Here is a 22,667-nt window from a genome sequence, read left to right as displayed (position 1 = left end):
TGGGTTGAGAAGATGCCCTGGAGAAGGAAACGGCAACCCACTCCAGTATTCCTGCCTGGAGAATCCCATGGACAGAGGAGCCCAGCAGGCTACAGTCCATGGGGTCAGAAAGAATCGGACACAAATGAGGGATTAACACACACACATGTATGCAGGCTGTCAAGAAAATTACCATCATGATTAAGATCATGGATTTTAAAATCAATCAGAATGAGCTAAAATTAAGAAAGTAAGTTATACAATCATACATATTTTGCCTCTTTCTTGTCTTTCCATAAAGTGAGAGAAACGGTAGTAAGTACCTCATGAGTTTGACACTGAGGAAATTATGTTTGATAAATGAGTGCAAAGAATGTAGCACAGTGCTGGTCACATAATAATTGTATATTACTTTGCAAAGGTATAGCCTCCCATCATATATGACAAGATTGGATAGCAACATACTAGCATCTCGCTTCTTAATAGCTACTGATTTCTGAAGTACAAGAAGCATTTGGATTAAATTTTTAAGATGAAGATCCTGTCATGTTTATGCAATATACTCGGTAATCATTTTTTAAATTACTAATTGAAGATTCTTGGGAATTGGGGGTGATCTATGCTTTCTTCTTCTCGGCAAAGCTATGTTTTGATTACCATGCTAGTCTTCAAAAGGAGGTATTGTAATTTGTGCTACATACAGATTAAATTAAGGTTATTAATATCAATACATTTATTTTCTAGTTCTGAATTCCCCAGGTACATAAACCTAAAACTGACAAAATTCCTTGGTATTAATCCCACATTCTTCTGATACCAGTGCTACACAATTAGTACTTGTGTGGCTAAACTGGGCTTCCCTGGTGGCCCAGACAGTGAAGAATCCACCTGCAATGCAGGAGACCTGGGTTCGATCCCTGGGTTGGGAAGATTCCCCCGGCAGAGGGCATGGCAACCCATTCCAGTATTCTTGCCTGGAGAATCCCCATGGACAGAGGAGTCTGGCTGGCTAAAGTCCATGGAGTCACAAAGAGCTGGACACGGCTGAGCAACTAAGTATAGCTCAGCACAGTGGCTAAATTACTTGAAACAAATAACTCACTAATATTCTGATTACAGATTTTTTTCTCATAAACTAAATTACATAGTTATTAATCATGATTTTGGTTAAATGAGCATCATTCTATTATTTCAAATTCTGGTTTCTAATTCTACTATTTAAGAGCTGAAATCTGTTCTTAGATCTCTTTAAGCATTTTTTATTCCTCCGATGGTTATTGTTTTATTTTCACTGGTAGAGAATGATAAATTAATGGCTTATTCAGGCAAGGGATACCAATATATAATCTGAGTGTCTTAAGGCTAGATATGATGATTAATTCAGTAATTAATCAACATGCATATTAGATCCAATTCCATTGTTAAGATGACTTTTATAACCAATCCTCTCTGGTTCTTTGATCATTAAATGACTAAAATTTCATCAGTTAATCAAAGATTCCTTTATTTCTTAGTTCTTGATTCTGTCCCACAAGAATAAGTAGGTTCAGTAGTACCATAAGAAAGAGTCTGATTCTTAAATAAAGTAGTTTAACTACCTACATTTTTTCTTTGTTTGTTCTACTATGGTTCTTAGACAATAAAGGAATGTTTGGTGCACCTTTTCTAAAGAGAGTGGCTTTGACCTAGATTGAATTTACTCATTGCTAAATTGCTTATTAACCTTGCTATTCATATCTAATTTAATTTTATAAAGGGGAACTTTTTAGAGAGTTATTTAAAATAAAGTGAGTAATATTCTAACTAAAAATAAGATAGACCTAGTCCACTAATATTTCATGTATACTTTAAATTATTTTTCCATTTGAAGATATATTCTACATTAATGGGCTCAAATAATCAGATTCTCAAGGAAAAAGGACTTAATCTATGCTGCCTGGAAACTAATTTGGGTGAATATCATGGTATTCAAAAATAATAGAAAGACTAGGAATACTAAGATGAACTCAAATGTCAAAAGCAAAGGATTAAATAGAGTGTCTGAATCTAGGATATCTCTGCAAGGAGAAAGAAATGCTCTGGTTGGTAGCTTGAGAAGTAACAACAAAAAAAAATTCTTCTGGACATTACGACCACCAACTTTAGGGGCCCTAATTAGTCTGACAAAGTGACAGTTCCACTCCTACCAGAACAAATAATGTGTCTAATGAAATTCAAAATCCATATTTTTCTCTGAACAAAATGAACTATAGTAGTCCTAGCTTTGGAGTATTTCAAAATTAGCAGAGGATAACTTCTGTCTGCCTGATGTTTCCTGGTTCACAAATTCACTGAAACTGTCTTGCAGAGTAATTTTAGGCCACTCTTCAGTCTTAAGCACAAAGGGAAATGAAGGTAGAGGTATGTTGCTTTGGTCCTGTGGATGCTAATGTGAAGTGGAATCTTCCATTTTTCAAAATGGTCAATAGCAATTAGTATTCAGTGGAGTCTTTTTATTCTGGTGCCCTTGCCTCACCCCTGCCACCCCTTTCTGTATTATTCTTATTATAAACTGTAGTCGGGAATATTCCTGCTTCCTTTCCATTCTAATTAAAGCATTCTTAGTGAACGCGAGGTTAGTTTTTCATTTCATAAAGAACGATAACTAGAGCCAGGGTGAGATCTGCCAATTGGGTTTTGTGTTACTTTTGACAAATATTTGCACCAATTTTGACTGAGGTAGTCTTATACCGATAAAATGTTCTGGTGGGATTTTAGGTTTCCCTCAAAAATGTAGGTCCAAATGAGTCAGTGAGAGACCAGAGGTAAATGTTATATGATCTTTGGGTTTTATTCAACAGTGTACTCCATTATTTCATCCCTGGGTTGGGAAGTAAATGATATACTTTTTTAACAAAATTTTTATTTTATGCACATACGTTTTAGTCAGGGCTTTTGTCCTAAATACTTCTCTGTAACCCCAGTGACAACCTTGAGAAAATGTCATCATTTCTTTAACTTGGATCCATAAAACCTGCAGCCCTTGCTAAGCATCTTGTTTTGCTATTTTTCTCTGGAGACCTTTCTGGGAGCTTTCAGAACTAAAGTTGCCTTGACAAGAGAGGAAAATTTTTTTTAAAAATCTGAGAATCTGAGACAGACTAAAAAAAGACTATTTTTTCAAATCTCTACCCCCAAATAAGCATCCTCAAGATTAGAATGACATAATTATTTTCTTTTTAATAAATAAGCTTCAAAAATGTCTTCATTTAAAACCTCCTAGCTATAAGATTTCTCACTCTGCAAAGCGGTGTCCACACTCAGAGCTGGTTATTTGGATGCCTGGGGACAGATGGGGAAGAGGTAGGGAAATGAGGCAAAACCCTGTCTGTGCCTGTGAGGAGGGGCAAGGCTCTGGCTTAGACAGTCACTTCAGAAGGCATTGCTTAAAGTAATAGGAGTTTGTGTTTTGGAGACAGGCTGCTAGATTCAGACAGCAGTTTAACCACTTACTAGCTGTATGCTCTTGTGCAAGTGGCTTATCTGCTATGGTCTGAATGTTTGTGGCTTCTCCAAATTTGTATGTTGAAACATTATACCCAATGTATTAGGAGGTGGGTCCTTGGAAGGTCATAAAGGTGAGGGCTCAAAAATGAGATCATACCCTTGTAAAAGAGGTCTAAAAGAGCCCCTCTGCCCCCTTCCACCATGTGAAGACACAGCAAGAAGGCACTATCCATGAACCAGTAAGTGGGTTCTCCAGAGGCTGCATGGTAAACAGGAAAAAGGATAGAGTTTTAAAGCAAAATACCCATGTTTGAGTCCCAGCTTGGCACTTAGAGCAATCACAAGGAACTATAAAAACATTATAATACTCACACTTTTTAATTCATGGTCTGGCTATAAGGTCAGATGAATGCAGTGTGTAATTAAATGCAACTCCCCAATAGACTCATCTCAGAAAATCTCAGGCAGTCATTTTGACCTGAAATTTAGTATTCAGGCTTGCCATCCCGCTTTCTCCCTCTGCATCCCCACCTCTGTTATTGTATGCATTCATTTCCTACCAGCTTCTGCCTTGATTACTGGGCTCAAGCCACAGTGCCTTCAAGGCTCAGGCCCAGCTTGCCCTTGTCTTGGGGCTGCCTGAGATGTGTGTCCCCTAAGTGTTTGCAAATCCCTGCTCAGATACAGTCTCCCCTACTACCATACCTAAAATGTCAGCTTTTCCCCCTTCGCCTCCCTCGTCACTCCCAATCCCTTATATTAGAAATATTTCTTGGTTACTAAAATGTTTTCACCACATGCATACACAAAAGGTAACTGCGAGGTGATGGGTGTGTTAATTAACTTGTTTGTGATGATCACTTCACAATGCATACATCTATGAAATCATCACATTGTTACACTTTAAATATACACAGTTTTACTTGTCACTTTTACCTCAATGAAGCTGGGGGAGGGAAAAGAACTACTCATAAAAAGTGGGGGGAAAATAGAATAATATCTTTTTTGTGTCTTTTGTCTCTCTCTCCTTAATAAAACTGTTTTAACTTATTTAACTTAATGTATTTTCAGAGCATAGGATGCTGCCTGGCTTATAAGTAGACACTTGTAAATTTTTATTTCTTTATATAAATTATATGTAACGGCTTCCCTGGTGTCTCAGATGGTAAAGAATCCACCTGCAATGCAGGAGACTTGGGTTTGATTCCTGGGTCAGGAAGATCCCTGGAGAAGGAAATGGCAACCCACCCCAATATTCTTGCCTAGGAAATCTTACAGACAGAGTAGCCTGGCAGGTTATAGCCCATGGGGTCACAAAAAGTTGGACATGACTAAGAAATTAACACTTTTTTTTTCATGTCCTATCTTATATAATAACTATATAAAACAATGTTAAATTTATATATTATATATACTTATACAGTATATTGTATAACAATATTAAATGTCTTTTAAATATACATTTGCATATATTTAATTCCATACTAATGTTTCTAATGCTACATACTTGCATTATTATGTATTGTATATACAGTCATACCTAAATATACACATATATGAAATATTCACTCTGTTGGAGATACTGGGAAATGAATCATTCATACCTTACTATAGGAGTTCAGCTTATATCTGAAATGGTAGTGCCATTCATCCCTATTGACACAATAATTCTGAAAAGCAAAACTAAAGGTGCATTTATTAGGATACTTGGAATATTATTTATAATATCAAAAATGATATCATTCTACATGAATACCAGCTTTAAGTGAATGTTCTACATTTGTAGAAATATTACATGCAATTATTTTGAAACATTATGTTACTAAAAATATTTAATGGCATAGAAATTTTCACTATGTATTATAAAGCAAAGTTTACAAAATAACAGAAACATTGAGCATAATGCTTTTTAATTATATGTGGAATAAGAAGAAAGAGATGAATCTTCAATAGTATAAAAATGGCCATTTCTGGGTAGTGTCATTATGGATAGTGTCATTTTCTTTGTTTGGTAATTTTCAAATTTTCTATCATGAACATATTTTATAGTTAGAAAAATACATGCTTTTAAAAGGGGTCACTGTTTAGTTTGGCAAGAACTAATCATTTTCTTTAGTCATTTTTGGTGAGCAATAAATGGCAACCCGCTCCAGTGTTCCTTCCTGGAAAATTCCATGGACGAAGAAGCCCCAAGAGCTACAGTCCGTGGGGCTGCAAAGAGTTGGACTTGACTGAGCACACACAGACAGGCAGACAGACTGAGTTCTCAAAATTTGTTAGGTGCTCTAAAGTTTACCAACAAAAATGAAAAACAGATCTCTGTTCTCAAGTAGTTTATATTACCATTACTTTGGTGTACTATGGGGAAAAGAGGACTACTGGTTAAAAATGCCTGAAATTCTGTCCCTAATGGTAATACCAGCTTTTTCTCAGGGACTCATAGACAAGGTCACAAAGAGTTCAGTGTCATTAGCAGGAACGACCACATGTACCCATTGCCCAAGGTTGTCCCTGTTTCAAGCCTGCTCCAGCTCAGCGCATCCATGTTGGTTACTTATAGTACCCTGTTTTATTTTCAGAAGGTCCTGATATAGACAAAAGAGTATATTCACCATAAGTTTTGTAGAAATAACGTATTTTTAGGTCTACCTCAGGGGCTTCCCAGGCGGCACTGGTAGTAAAAAATCCCACCTGCTAATGCAGGGTACACAAAAGATGTGGGTTCCATCCCTGGGTCGGGAAGATCCCCTGGAAGAGGAAATGACAACCCACTCCAGTGTTCTTGCCTGGAGAATCCCATGGATAGAGGAACCTGGTGGGCTACTGTCCACGAGGTTGCAGAGAATTTGATGTGACTGAGCACCCACACTCCCTATCTCAGAAACAGCTAACCAACAAGAGTAATAATGTAAGGGGGCAACTTAGGAAACAGCTATTTTCCTACCACTGGTAATGATTAGACAGACACCTGAATACCACTTTTCTGGGATGTTTTAGGCAAGAATCCTTTATTTGATAGAAAGTGAGACTTGATAGTTAGCTGTCCTCCAAATTTAAAATGCGTTGACCATTCTGTGGTCACTTCCATGACATACCTGTAGATAACACATAATATTTAAAAATTTATTTCTTGTACTAATGTAAAGACCTCTCTAGGTTGCATTTTACTGAATTTCTGGCTTTAACTCATTCTTGAGTTACTAGTACTTCTCATTCGTACTAGTAGTTCTATGTGAGGTTCCTTGTAGATAATAAGGAGATGCTGTGATAAAGAAGTAAGACCAGAAAACTACTGTTTAAGAATATGACTTGGATGGAAGGTAAATCCGATCTTTACAAAAACTAATCTATTTAATATTGTAAATGGTTTTCTTTCATATTTACTTAATGTGTTTAATATTTATTCTCAATTATAAATCACCTACTAGAACAGGCTGTTTTGTGGTGTAAATTAAGAGCACTGTCCTTGAACTTAACCAGTTCCTGCTTAAATCCTCACACTGCCAGCAACCAGTTTTGTGATTTGAGATAAAATATGAAACCTGTGAGCCTCGGATGCTTTATCTATACTTTAGAGAGATAATGCTACCATTTCATCGTGTAATTCCAAGGATTAGAAATAATTATGTTAAAGTGCCTGGCACACAGTATGTGTTCCAAAAGTTAGCTCTTACGAGAGACGCTTTGGCGAACATTAAATCTGTTTTAACCTACTTGTCACTGTTTAATGCTGCTGTTTGTACATCCTTGTGCTCAAGGTTGACTGTCCATTTGTTAGCACATCTGCATATTCCTCATAATTAATATCTTTTTTAATGACATATGGTTTAGTGATGGGAAATGGAGTCTTGCCTTCTGTTTTCAATTTGTTTATGACTCAACGACTCAATAGATGTGTCTGAACTTTAATTTTCCATTCTGGGAACTAGAATTTAAAATCCTTGCTCATATGTAGCTATTTCAGAAAATGAGAGGAAAATGTGTACTCCAAGGATTTTGACTATGTGCCAGGCTATTCAGCAAAGCAGCCAGGATGCATAGAGATGAAAGGCCATGGTTTCCCTCATGCTTACAGGGAGAGACCTACGTGAGGATGCCAACAATCAAATCTTTGAAATCAGAAAGTAGTTTGGGCTGGGATGAAGTCAGATTTCAAGTGAAACCACTAGGAAGCGTGACATCTGCTTGGAGTGAGCATGGGCAGAGATGATGCGAGTCTTGGGCCCTGGAATTAGCCTGAGGACAAAGTGACTCCACCTGACTGCCTGACAAAGCCCTGTGACCGTGTCTGTTCCTCTGAAACCCAAGGTCCAGTGCATATTTGGTTGTGAACTTCTAACTTCTAAAGCTCCTAAAGCACTTAGCCCTGTTTTACGCTCTATACACACTCTGTGCTACTTGAGTCATGTCTCTCTTTTACTTATTTGGTGCTCTAAACTCCCTTTCTATTTATTCTGCCTTTCCCTGTTCTCAGCAGAGAACCTTGTGCAGAATGGCACTCAGCATCTTTTATTACAGGTTTGAGTTTAATACCAAATACTATAGACTTCTTTGATATCTTAATGTAGAATTTGTATTTCCAGCATTTTGAAATGTATACACAAACACCCCAAAGTCACACTGTAGTGGTAACAAGTCGGTGGACTCTCCTGAGACACTGGTGCACCTGTGAAGCCCATTGAATTTGTTGTCTCCCCACAGGTTTCCTCTTTGGGTGGGTCACTATAGCTCAGCAGTCACTGGCCACATGAAAATAAAGCTTCTGGTTCTGCTTTTCAGAGCTCCCCCTCGAGAGTTCTATAAATCTGTATGGAGCAAATGTTTGGGGCATTTTGTTTATTTAGGGGGGCGTTTACACATGTACATCATTTAAAAGTTTAATAAAATCAGACATCCTAAAGATTATACCAACTAGGCTAGTCCCGTCTGTGATTTAATTTATTGCTTCATGTTCTACATGCATTTTGCCTTCCTAAAGAGGTTGAATTTGAAATTTTACAAAGAACACTCTTGCTTGAATTTATAGATTGGACTAGCTCTTTTATCCAGTTGCCGTGTAGAATTAGTATTTACTGGACAAGATGTGTTGATTCAGGAGGTTGTCTGTGGAGTGCTTGCCTCGTGAGGGTCATATTAAACTTGAGAGAAGCTTTTTGAGCAACATAGCATCTTGGAGACAATATATCAAGCTGATAGATACACGGCTCTCGTGTTAAGAAACCAGGAATGGAATTATGGCTGGTTCCCAGTTATTGCTTTGATGCTAAGGACCCTCAGAGGAATAGGCCTAGGATAAAAGGGGTTAACCAGAGGAGAAAAAAGGTTTCCAGCACTCAGTGTTACTGAAAGCAGGTAGAATGAATAGTTCTATGTCAATAATTCAAGGTGATCACTTTGTTAGGAAATATTTGGGGATTCTATATAATCAGAGTGTGACCAATTTAATGGAGCACATTTTCTTGTTATCACTAAAAAGAGAATTCACGATACATTATTATTATAATTATTATGGAGCATCTTCTGGGCACTTTTTCCTTCCCTGACAGCACTGTAAAGTAGTTCCTAACACTTGAAGGATGTTTTGGTGTAAATATTTAAAACTCTAATATTTTTTCATGCTGATGACTTACCAGAGCTGTCTTCTTCAGAATTTGGATTGTCAGTGATATTATACTCCTTGACAGAAAAATTAGACAAAAAAACAACCAAACGAGGGGTGTGGTTTTATGTTATACATTATATGAAATCTGCACAATATTTTATGCCCAGGCTCTCTTGATATCTGTGCGTTTTTATACATCAATGAAAGAATATATATCAAATAAGAAATCATCATTATTATAACTGTGTTCAAAGATAAAATATCTCTTAAAAACTCTTTAGCAACAAATGTCCCTTAAACCAAAGATTTATAGTTAAGTTATTGAGTATCTGGCCGTGGCCAGCCAGCCATCTTATTGCATTTCCCAGGTATGTCCCCTTTCCACACCTGAAAAAACTACTTTGTACCGTTTTTTTCCCCTCTGTTCAAGCACCCAGTTCATCCTCACACTTTGGCACTGAGTGGAAGCATTTGCTTTTATTTTGCTCACTGAGAAAATGGACACCATCAGAAGAGCTCTTTGCTGTGTTCCTATCACCAGATCTACCGATCTCTGTATCTGCAGCCTGGGTCTTCATTCACCTCTGCACAGTGGTGGGCTGTCCCTGCTCTACTCCACAGCCCATGTCCACTGGCTCTCAACCCTGATTTGCCGTTCTCTGACTCACACACAAGGACCTGGATCTGGTGATTAATTATTCTTCTTTCTCCTACATTATCATCTCCCTCGATCTCTTCTGCATCATTCCACGAAGCATGTAAATGCTGCAACTTCTTCCAGTATTTAGAAAACCTTCCCCTGATACCAGAAGTGTTGTCCCATTTTCTTCTCCCTTTAGAACACAATCCTGCAGAAGTCTCCTAGGCTCATTGCATCAGCTCTTTCTCTTCTCAGTTTTCCCCAATCAGACTATGATACCCACCACTGCACTGTGTCTGTTCTTAGCAAGGTCATGTCCAGTTGGCCAAATGCAAAGCTTAATTCTTAGTCTCTTCCTTTCTTAAACTCAGTGCATTTGACGGAGTTGATCCGTCCTTCCTTTTAGAGACACTGTCTTTACTTGGCTCCCAGGGTGCACTTTCTCTTAACTTCTCCCTTATCTTACTGATCCCTCCTGTAAGTAAATCTCCTTTATTGCAGAGGCCCACTCACCCCCCTCAAAATTTTGGTGCATCCCAAGCCTCAGTGCTCAGACCTCTTCTCTACTCGCTCTGTCTGCACTCACCCCCTTGTTGATTTCAAGTCTCAGCTGTGAAGTGCCACATAGACTTTGATCCACAGTTTCTATCTAGACTCCTGTCTGTGACGTCATCCTTGGTATAGTGCTGAAGTTATGCAGTAAACTTCTCAAATGTAGCATAGACCAAAGGGAACTCTCGAATCCCCTCCACATCCCATTTCTCCTCTCAGGTGCCATTCACCTGGGTGCTTGGGCCAAATACCTGGCATCATCTTTCCCTCCTTTATTGTCTACCAGCAACACAAGCCACACTCAACCGATCCACAAAATATGCCACCACCTCGGCCGCTGGCACTTGAACCTGATCTGCTGTCATCTGCTAGCCCTGGGTGACCGCAGTGGGTAACCTCCCTGCGTCCAGCCTTGCCCCCACGCCTCCCTCACTTAGCACAGAACGGCCTTTATTTGTTTAGAATCAGGATGTTTCCTACATGATAAACCCCGTCCTAGCTCCCAACCCCATTTACAATGGAATCCAAAGTCCTCATTGTGACTTCTAAGGTGTGGTCCTAGGAAGGCTCTAAGGGCTTTAGATGCCGCCTCTCTCCAGGTCCCCCCTCCACCCCCTTCCCTTAGTCTGATTTAGCAAAACTAGCCTTTCCGACTGTTCCTTACACACCGTCTGTCCTTTCTCTCCCTCGCTGCCTTTGCCACGACTGCTCTCTGCCTGGATTGCTATCCCCCCAGACATTCTCATGACTTAATCACCAAGGTCTTTGCTCTAATGTCACCTGATGACATTTTCTCCCTATGGCTCACCTGTCTAATCTGAATTACTGTGCACCAACTAAAACCCACGCTCCTGTTGACTTTCTCACCACAAAGCCCTGTTTCACTCCTCACCTGAGCACAGAGCGCCACCTGGTAGGATCTGGGGTTTGTTTGTTCATCACTGCGTCCCTCTGTTGACGTAAGTTCCACAGGGTCAGGGGCCATGTCTGTTGGACTCAGTGTTGTTAACCCTCCATACGGAGAACACTACTTTGCACAGAATCGGGGCTCAGTAAGTGTTTACTGAATAAATTAGTGAATTATTGATGAACTCAGAACTCTTACAATACACTGATGAGACATGGATTCTACTTCTTCCATTTTCATCACTGTCCATTCATTAGCTTCATAGTTCATAAGCCAGCTCTCCCAAATTGGAGAGTATATAAAAGCCAGACACCGTATCAGGTTATGTGTAAATGGAAGCAAAAATGAACCTCGATAGTTGTTTTCATCATTTTGATTCCTAATCCTCCTTCAGCAATAGCTTTGAGTAATCCTTGGTTATTAAGAATTTATATTACAGTAATCAGAATGTCCCTAAAAATTGCATTGTAGTAGTACTTAAATTATGCTAAGGGAAGTTCAGACTAGTCCAATATAATAATAACAATAGCTAACAATTAATAATTACCAGGACCTCAAAAAAGGTGATCTATTTACATTTCTTTGTTCTTCACTACCATCCTGAAAAGGCAAAGTATAACCCCCATTTTAAAGACAAGAAACATAAGCTCAGAGTTGTCTGGTGATTTTCACAAAGGCATTGAGCTGTGCTTGATTTGCTTTAGAGTTTCTGACAAGCTTTGGAACACACTCTGATATGATAGGTTCATTCAAGTTATACCTATTGGAAAAATTAATAACCAGAATCTTCTTGTTTGTTTTTTAATTTAATTTTTAATAGAATAGGCTTTACTTATTTCTGTTAGGCCTTCTAGAACTATCCAGATAGATTTCCCTGCTACGTTTTATCAAACTGGTATCCTGAATTCAGGAATAATTTGCCAAATTCAACTAGACTAGAAAATGTCTGTGTCCCAACTTGTAACATATTTGAATAAAGGCAGCATCACTGTGAGAGGGGGCAATTGACTGTATACAATACATGGAGGAAAAGGGTTAGTTTTTACATTTTCATAAATAAGAATTAAGACTGGAATGTGCTACTTTCATTGTAGAAAAATAAAATTTTTAATAAACCTTCCTCAGAAAAAAAAAGTTGATTGTCTTTGTGATCGTGGTATGATTAAAGAGACAATGGTGACATCAGTGGAAGAAATAAAAGATCTGGACTCCTTCACTGTTCAGCTGCTTGATTGTTGAGCAAAGAGTTAAATTAAAAAAGGTATTTTAATATTTGCTTCACTAAATCCCCTCCATGTTTTCAATTAGAGAAACAGAAGTATGGGGATGTGCTGTGTATTCGTCTTGCTCTTTGGGGGCTGGCTTTTAAGATGGAAATACTCGTGTAATTGTGTTGAAATGAAGAATGAGGAAGTACAGTAGTTCAGGAATGAAAATGTTAAATTAAATGGACCATGTTTAACATTGCTGCTGATCCTGAGGAACAGTTTTTCCAGTATATGGAGCATCTCGATTCCATCCAGCATATGTTCTCCAGTTTGCTCTGCTCTAATTCATCCCTGTGTTTCGACAGCTCCAGATGGCGTGCTGCCTCCGAGGCTTTCATCTGCCACTCCAACCAGTCTTCAGGTTGTCTGGTCTACACCAGCTCGGAACAACGCCCCCGGCTCTCCCAGATACCAACTCCAGATGAGGCCTGGCCACTCCACCCATGGGTTTCTAGAGTGAGCATTCTACTTGTCCATCCTTGTGTCATCTGGGTTATACAGTTTAGCCATTAATTCACTTTACCTTAACTTGGTAACAATAGGTAGGTCAGTTCTCATTTGCAACAAATAAAGGCCCCCTTTTAAAAGATCCAATAAACACACACACACACACCCCAAACCCAAGCAGTACCCTGGGAGATAATTATTTGCTTTGCCTAAATATCTATTTTTAATTTATAGAGGCTTAAAATAAGATTCCTTCAGCCTTTTCATGAATGCATGTCAAAAGCAGGCATATACCAGAACCCCGCAAAAACTGCTGCCTAACTATGGCTACAAAATTATAATACTTATTCCACAAATTCCACGTGGCATCAGTCTCAAGACTAGAATTTACTCCATACTGCTAGAATTTCCATTTCATATAAATGGAATTATACAAACCCTTAGCCAAATAGCTACTTATTTTAAAAGAGATATCACAAGATGACAGAAAATTGCAGAACTGAGAGGTACATTGACATCCCCTGAAAATTCTTTCCAATAAGATTTTACTTTTTAAAAAATTTCTTTGAATGTCTCAGCCTTCCTAATTTTAGGATTTCATTCCTCATGTAGGCTATTTTCCAATCCTTCTGCATCGTTAAACTATGAAGTGAGAGATCTCCAACCGTACACGGAGTATGAATTTCGGTTGGTTGCCTCCAATGAATTTGGCAGTGCCCATAGCTCTTGGATTCTGTTCATCACCGCAGAGGACAGTAAGTGGTCTGAAAAACACACAGCCGAATATCTTCTGCTTTAGAACATCTTAAAGTCTTTATAATTTTTTCCAAAACAAAGAAATAAGCCTCCTGTATTCTCTTGATATTGAGTGACAGTAATCTTTTCCAGGACCAGCGTGGTGAGAGTCTCCAGAAGAAAAACGTGGGTTTGGAGGGTTGGAGAGTTAGGCCTACCAACAGGAAAACATAATTCACAGTAAATTATGATATGGCCCCATGCAGTCCTTCAGCGCAAATCTAGGTGTCCTGAAAGGAAAATGTTATCCTCTTCTATTCTATGGCTAAGTATTGCAAATGTTCTCTGCAAAAGAGCATGAAATATGGACCCTACTTCATAAGGATGCTTAGAGGTCATTATAGATTAGGATTGTCTTATTCAACCAATACAGGGAATTTTCTAGATTTTTATGGAAGACTTACATTTGCATATGTATTTTTTTTACTAGGTTATATAGAGAAATACATGGTTATCATATTGAGTTTTATACAAATTGTCTCTTGAAAAAGCATATATATGGAAGTATAACTTTTTAGAAAAGTTAGAAATTAAATCAAGCTATACAGTGTGAAGGAGGACACTGTATCTTTGAACAATGAGGTTTTTAGGGTTAATCTTGTCAAGTCTTTTAATCAGAAGCTTCTTAGAAGATGTTGCTCTGTTGGCCAATTGCCATTCTAGCTCTATATTCAATCAGGTCCCAAGTGACTTTCAAAAGGCTGGATATTAATCTCAAAAGGCACAGTATATGAAACAATATCAATTGTATATGAGATAGATTCTTTTATGTCTACAGTATGCTTAATTATATTATTTTAGTGAGAATAAGACCTTAAATGAGGTAGAATCAGAACTATCTGCCTTCCTTAATGCTTACTTAAAAAAAAAAAAAAAGCACATGAGCAATAATATATAATACTTCCTTCATTTCTCCAAAATTGTAATTACTCCCAGGGAACAGCCTAGGTACTTCACAAGGACACATCCAGGCATTTTGTCTCAAGGGTACCATTTAGTAAATTATCGGCATAGTGCAGTAACTGACACCCACGTTCCAAAAAGCATCAGTGCACCACTCAACGTGCCTACACCTCTTTTAGTGAGAACATTACATGTACTCTGGCAAATCTGACAATATGAACACCTACTGTATACAGATGTCTGAACCAGAGGGCTCACAACCAAACTAGATTTCTGAAGAAACATTTCCATTTTAAATCAGCTGAAGAAAAATATTTTTACTATCCTTAGATAGTGCATTCTTGATGGTATGCAATGGAGGTTAACTAAAAATAATTATTTGCCCACTGCAGAGGTGATGACACCATAGAGCTCCACATTAGAAGAGGAGAGAAATGACTCCATTTTGGCACCCACCATTTCTGTTTCGATAAATTCTGTTCCGATAGATAGGGGACAGCACTTATATTTCCTCCGTGGTGATCGTTATTGAATAGGCGCCAGATTCTCCTACCTACAGGCAGGAAGTTAGCGCATTAAGTCCCAGACACTGTAAAGGCCCAGTTAGCACAGCGCCCTCTGTTGAACAAACTTCTCTCCTGCCTCATTTTACCATGAAAGAGGTTTTACAGACTCTGTAAGTGTTTAGAATTTTCATGCACGGAGATTTGGCCACCTCTGTGGCTTTTAGGGCCTGAGATCAAAGTGAATAGTGTTACCCTTCATCTTCCTTCATTAAGAATTAGTAACACTTGATTATATAGCAGGTCCTAACTCCTGAAACCCAGTCATCATTTTCATTGAGATCCTTTCTCTGAAACACTGACCTCTTCCTTCTCCTGCTTCACCTGTGAAGTCACACACCCCAGCAAAGGACTAAAGGCTGCTGGTTTGCCCTTCCATCTTAACTTAGCAGTGCATGCTCACCCCTAGACATAATGACAATGGCCTGTATATTTTGGGTGTCAGTGGAGATGGATACCATCTCTGAAAGGATGTGCAATTGAGCTGACAAAGACAGAGGGATTGGCACTGGGCAGAAGCAGTTTTTCTGTCAAGGCTTCAAAGCCTTGATTATAAAACTACCCATGCTGACAGCTCCATGCCGGGATCACACTTCAAACTTGATCCTAACCAGCACCTCCCATTCAGCAAAGTACAGTTTCCAATGTAGAAATTCTACATATCAACTTACAGAATGAAACAGAGAAGTCATCTCATACCCACATTTAAATTTCATACTATCAGTAGGCACCTTTCCACATCAGCCAAAGCCCTCAAACTTTCCAGTGCCAAAAAAGGGTCACCAGTAGCAGTGTTTTTCATATGATACTGTGAGAGCGTGATTTCATCAAGTCTGTGATACAGCTGAAAGCAGAAAGAGAAACCTGGGCAGAAAATGACCTAGAGCTAGAGAAACAAATGCTTGCATGCTAAAACAGGTTCTCAGAGATGGAGAAAGGGGTGTGAGGAATTTTAATAGATTTTTTTTTCAAATAATTTGTCATTTACATCAGTGGGCCACCAATATCCAGTTCCATGCATTTTTAAAAATCTAGTGTGCTTATGCCAAATAATAATAATGCACATTTCCTATGAATATTTTAAATCCAGTTAAACTTGTGTTAATAAAAGATGTTTGTTCCAGCCAACTTGGTCAGTATTGTGTTCGACTATTTGTAACCAGATAAATACAAACAACGCATGATTTTTTTTTTTAACATGCTGCTGGCAGTCTCAGTACCCAACATGCCTGCAACCTACAAAAATGCATTCAGATTGTGGTAGATTTAGAAGCATGGGATTAATAACGTGAAGACACTTGACCATCAGCTGAAACATTTTGATATCTATTAATAAGAAATAGCCATCTGTTCTGATTGTATTATTTGTCCCTCTCTCGAGTGTCTACAATTGTTTTCCGTGCAGTGCAGGCTGTAAAAATGGAAGTTGGCTGGAAGGGAAATTTTCCTCCAACTTCAGTTTAACTGTGCATGCCTTTTCTGCCTACAAAAATGTAGGCAGATTTTTGTAAAATATGAGATAACTCACTCTTTCTTAAAAGTATGGATTCCCTAGACTAGTAAAATTCAGCTTTCTTCCAGGGTTTCTTGGCTACCAAGATCAAAATATGAAATATCTCTTTATTTGAGTCATTTTAATAACAAACTTGTATACACAAACAATTAGGTAAATCTGATGAAAATGAGATTCTTTTCTAAAAATCACTTATCTACCTCTAAAACAAAACAGAAAAGACAAATTTTTTCTAGAGTTGACCATTTAGTTGTCATATATGTTTAAAAGACTAAAAATTGAATGACTTTGCTAATTTATAGTTTAAAACTCCACATATATATTTTTAACCATTCATCTAAGATGCATTATTAAGTAAAATTTGTGGGATTTGGCTAGTTTATTCTATAGATTTACTTAAATGATTTTCTCGTGTGTTCATTATTTTGCTAACAGACTCATTGTTCATGATCTTTGACTGAAATCTGCTAAAAAATAGAAAGATAAAAAAAAAAATAGAAAGATATATATTACCAACACAGTGAGATTTTCAGTACTATTAACATACTGTATCTACTTATTATATTAGTTCTTATTGTTTTTTCCTTCCCATACTTTCAATGCACTGTGAACAAAGGATATAGTATCTGGATCCTATTTTACTTTTCTCATTAGCATTTTTGAGCAGTTTTTCCCTCTCATTCATCTTTAAGATTCTCATAGCAATTTATAAAGCAATAATCTTTCTTCTGAAGTAAAAGAGAAAGACCTTGTGACATTCATTGAAATCTATATCTAACAGAGCACTTTTCTGCCTCGTTTGTTTTCTAACAAAATTCTACTCATCCCTCAAGTCCCAGTTCAAATGGTACCTTCTCTGTGAACACTTCCCTCGTCATTTCTACCGTAGGATTTTGGTTTATATTTACTTGTGCAACGTCAATATCTCCTTCTGAATTGTTATTTCTTAGGACCTAGGGTTCTGTCTCATTTATCTTTGTAGATCCAGTGCTTGGTGGTTGGTCTGATATAGAACAAGTGCTGCAAATTGCTAAAGTACTGATTAAAAAGAGTTTCATATAAACAAATCCATGAAACTACTGACTTTCCTGGTGGCTCAGACAGTAAAGCATCTGTCTACTATGCCTACAATCCAGGAGACCCAGGTTCAATCCCTTAGTCGGGAAGATCTCCTGGAGAAGGAAATGGCAACCCACTCCAGTACTCTTGCCTGGAGAATCCCATGGACAGTGGAACCTGGTAGGCTACAGTCCATGAGGTCGCAAAGAGTCAGACACAACTGAGTGACTTCACTTTCACTTTCACTTTTATGAAAATTTACGCAAGCAAATCTTAACTGAGTACCTACCATGCTGGAAGGACTGGAAGTTACAAAAATGAATAGGACAGTTCTTTACTTGAGTCGTCCACTGTCTGCTGGGAAGATACAGTAAGACAATAGAGTACTGTGTTCGAAGATGAGGGCAAGCTCAGAGGAGAGCTTCTCCCAACAACTCTGGGTGTCAGGAAAGCCTTCCCAGAGGAGAACACAAGGAGGGAAATAAGAATGATTTCTATTTGGGGTTCACATCAATATCAGATTTCAAATTTACTTCCTCTCCATTGGTCCAGGCAAGGAAAGCTATTGCTATAGGAGGTGCCCACTGACACAGGAGATAGGGCAGCTTGTAGAATCCTCTGCCTGTATGTCCGCCTCTGAATATGAGACCAGAAGGGTGAGGATGAGAGGCAGATGTTAGAGGAGGAAATCCCAAAGGCGATCCTCACTCCTTGCCTTGGTCAGAGGCAGCCTGCTGGCTGTCCCTGTCATTCTGTCTTGACCGGGGTAATGAGTGTTCTAATCAGAAAGGTTTCTGCTAGCCCAAACCAAGTGCTACTTCAAAAGGAAGACAGATATATAGAAAGACTTCCAAAAGGAAAATATATTTTCTTCTTATTCTCACAAACTGTAATGGATAGAATAGCGAGTCCTGATGACAGGGGAAGTAAAGCTGTGGTATGAAATGTGATCAGTTGATCATGCTATTGTACTTCTAGAGGGGGATATTCCAATCACTTAATAAGTGTCTTTGTGCCTTTAAGAGTACTTAAATTTTACAACTAATATTGCATGGGAAAGATCTTTTTATTAGTGTGTTTTAGAATTTAAAGTCAGTCTGCATTTTAAGAGTTTTCTAAGTGAGAGAAAAACAGAAACATTTGTAAAGGAGGGTGGCACATATTTATATCAGTAGATTTTATTTTATTTAATGAAGAAATGTGAGCAGTAAGTCTCTGTAGTGCTGGCATGATGATTTTACTTTGCTATTCCAAACTTGTTTCCTAATTGCTTTAAATATTAACTTCTGAATGCTGACATGTTTATCCTTGCAAACAGCGATGTAGTCTCTATTTTACCCACAAAAGAAAATCCATGATGCAAAGTAAATCATTCTGCTGATTTTGAGAGCAAAGTGGCTCTGTATGTATGTCCCTACAATAGTTTATTTCCCTGTTGCATAGATTCCCCCACTCCAGGTTCTTGCATTTCCAGATTTTATAAAACAAATTAGTATCTTTTTAGTCTTATTTTTATATCCTAAGATCAAAAGCCGAAAGTGACCAACAGAAAAATTATTTGAAAGAAAAATCTTTTGAAAGTGTCAATTAATGAAAAATTCTATCCACCTGACCTTCATTTCCTTCTTGAATTCTTGAATCTGTTTTGGGCACATAAAGCCCACTGCTCTTCTGAATTTGGAACTTCTAGTTCTTTTAGGACTTTTTTCTTCCTTCATGAATTTTCACATTAGCACATTTCATTCTCTGCCCCAAACTTTCAAGAAAGAATCCACCGTTGTTCACCATACAACACGTCCCCATTCTGGAAGACAAAACACTCTTCCTAATCTTCCTCTACTGTCCTGGTCTCAGGAGAAATAGAGAAAACAGTTCCCCAATACCAGTTCACCTCCTTGCAGACCATAAATTGTATCCTTTTAATTGAAGCAACCTTGTAGTCTTCAGATGTTCCTTTTATTAAGCAACGATGCCCTGTTACACAGCCCTTTTCCTATTTTGTCAGTTGTTTAGAAGCTGAATACATGCCAATACATACATGCCAAATGTCAGTGCCCATTTGTAATATTTGTTTTGGGATACAATGATTTTACCTCTGTATCATCACAAGATTAATTATTCTTTATCTTTAATTTATTGGTCCTATTACTTAAGTCTTTTATTATAAGCTGTCAAAAAACACCTTTTGGGAAGTATCTGGGGGTATAAATAATAAATTGATAAAAGAATTCATGATTAAAGAGGGAATGGAATCCATCACTCCACTCTTCTGCTAACATTTTCACAATGAATAGCAAGAGACTGTACAAACAATTAGCACAGAGCATACTGCTATGTATAATCTATGTCCATGTATTTGCCACCTTGGTTTTTAATTCATTGGCAGATTTAGAGGATATTCATTTATAGAGTTAATATTACTGAAAAAGAGCTTTTAAGCCAAGTGAGTTTTTAATTAAAATAGCAAAAAGTGGCTTCAAGGCAGTAATGAGAAAACCAAGAAAAGTGAGTGATTGTGGGTAACTCTAGTAGCAAACGGTTTGTAGAAGACCCATGAAAACCACTTTAAAAACCGTTATATACACACAACAGATGTGTCATTGCAACTGTTTATTCTTTCAAATCATTTATACGCACACACACACGCACCCATCCTTCCCAACATACACACCTGAGTATGAAAATAAATAAGCAGACCCCTCTGTGAACAATCTCATTACTCTCTTTTAGGCTGGGGCTGAACTTTTGAAGCTGATGAGTGAAATCGTTTCCCATAAAAGATAATTTCATTTGCCAAAATGAAACTACTTTCCGTTATTAATGCTATAATGAAACAGCCTGAAATATGAATCAGTGATTTGAACAGAAAGGATGCTCCCGTTCCCCGCTCCAGGAGGGGAGTTCTCTAAACAATTACACCCATGGAAAGGGCTGTACGGTTGTATTTTCATCACTCGCCAGCTGAGCTGTGTGGCTGTCATACTTCCAGTCTCCCCTCCAGTGACAGCCGCATTGACAACATGTTATACTCCACATTGATTTTACAGTTAAGGAGCTGATTGTGATATATAGGGATTTTAAGAATTCAGCTGAGAGGCTGACTTTTGCCTTTTATCATTCCATTAAAATTTTATAACCATCTTTTTCATGTCATTTCATCCATGAATTCTTACTTTAGAAAGTGATAGCTACTGCTGTGAGCATAACTTTTCTCATGTTCAGAGCTTTTTATTGTATTAGCAAACTACCCCAATTATAGTTATTACTCATGTTTTACATAATTGTGGTGACCCTTTCAACCATGCAGTGGCACGCCGGTTGATTTGTATATAGAATTAGATGATTCGGCTTATCATTTTAAAGCACTAAATTGAAAGCATGCCAGGAGTCAGGTTTTAACACTTCCTTAGCCAAAGGAGCTAATTAAGCTGCTTTCAGCATCCTCTCCTGAATCGCCGACTTTAAGGACCCTTCCTGCCACAAGAGCTGGGAGCCTACTCAGCTAGAGCGAGAAGCTAATAAAATGTATTCTGGGTTTTAAGGGGGAAAAAATCATGCAATTGAAATTGAACATCTCTTCTTGCCCAAGATAAGAGATCATCTTTAAGGAAAGGCTGTGCTCTGTAGGAGCTTGAAGTGCCAGTTCATCTCATTATACTGGATGTTTCCCTGATAACACTATCATCGTAGTCAAGAGAAATAAAAGGTTTATCCCCATCATAACAGAGAACAAACTGCATCATTGTTACTTTTCCCTGAAGAAGCTCACAGTTTGATAATGCACATATGATGAATAATTATGCAAGACCCCTGTGAAAACCCTAATAGAAAAATATTCTGATTTTTAAGTGGTTATTACTCTTTTTTGAGCAGGGAAGGGTGAGTTAGGGTTAGACTTGAAAGGCTCAATTCTCCACCATTGATTTTATGGACCCCAATCTCAGAGGATTTCGTTTTACAAAACAACATTGATATCTTACAAGACTTGCGCTTGCTTTTCTTTAGGAAAGAGCCAAATCTGGATGACAAGTATAAATAAGAAAGGATCTGTATTCCTATTTTGATATAATAATTGCTACCGCTGCTGTGTACCGGGGAGCAAAAGCAAGAAATGTCACAGTGGTTTGACGAAAGCTTCAGAATGAAAGCTAACAGCAGACTGAAATGAAAAATGTGATCCATCTCGGGATCACTGTACTTTTAGGATTTTTCTCTTCAAATAGGGTACATTACCAAATTGTCAGAAATGGCTTGATTTCAGGGTTAGTGCAGTGTAACAGCTTTCGTCTCTAAAAGTAATTATGATTCTACCATCAGTCCAGTTGGTGACAAATATGTGAATCATGTTGTGTAAAAATATGCTCCTATCACCAGCTATGATTGTGGTCCTTGGCTCCGCAAAGCCGTGGTTGCGTTTAAAATTTAAACCTTGGTTATAACACTGAATCGCACACACACATCATCAGTGCTGTTTTAAACAATTACTAAATCCAAGTCTATCTTTTTTAAAGATTTTTCCATAAAATCTAATGTTCACAGAAAAATCTCATAAATGTTCAAATTGCTGTGGGCAGAAAAGGGGGATATAGGATTTTTCTTGATCTGTTGTAGCAATTTATAGATTTCAGGCCGTGGTTTATAAGAATGCTAAATGTTCTGGAATTACAGCTGTTACTGATCAGTGATTGAGCCAGATTTGTGTTATTGCACCATGTTCTTGCTTGTACCTAGAGAGCAGTAAAGCCTCAATATAATAAAAAGCACCTGCATTTTAAATGAAATTTCAATTGAAAAACTTAACAGCCCTTCAAATTGCAGAATTTAACGCAGCCCAGTAAAGCTTAAATAACACTTTGCCTCCGCAGGCTGAGGGGTTTGCATTCAAGGTGACTTGAGTGTGTCGCATGGTGAAATTATTTACAATTAAGGAATTTCTCTGGAGGGCTGCAGGAT

General features: G+C 38.0%; 1 protein-coding gene across 1 annotated transcript in view; it reads left to right on the top strand.

Moving 5' to 3' along the window:
* Positions 1–22,667, top strand: part of USH2A (usherin) — an 892,942-nt gene that overhangs the window by 548,456 nt on the left and 321,819 nt on the right. The window contains exons 38-39 of the mRNA XM_061161192.1: positions 12,740–12,890; positions 13,494–13,636. Coding sequence (XP_061017175.1) covers positions 12,740–12,890; positions 13,494–13,636 — 294 coding nt within the window. The remainder of the gene's footprint in view (positions 1–12,739; positions 12,891–13,493; positions 13,637–22,667) is intronic.

The sequence above is a fragment of the Dama dama genome, chromosome 14, assembly GCF_033118175.1.
Source record: "Dama dama isolate Ldn47 chromosome 14, ASM3311817v1, whole genome shotgun sequence".
Classification (NCBI taxonomy): domain Eukaryota; kingdom Metazoa; phylum Chordata; class Mammalia; order Artiodactyla; family Cervidae; genus Dama; species Dama dama.
The sequence above is the reverse complement of the archived record's forward strand: the minus strand, read 5'-3'. Positions and strand labels throughout refer to the sequence as shown.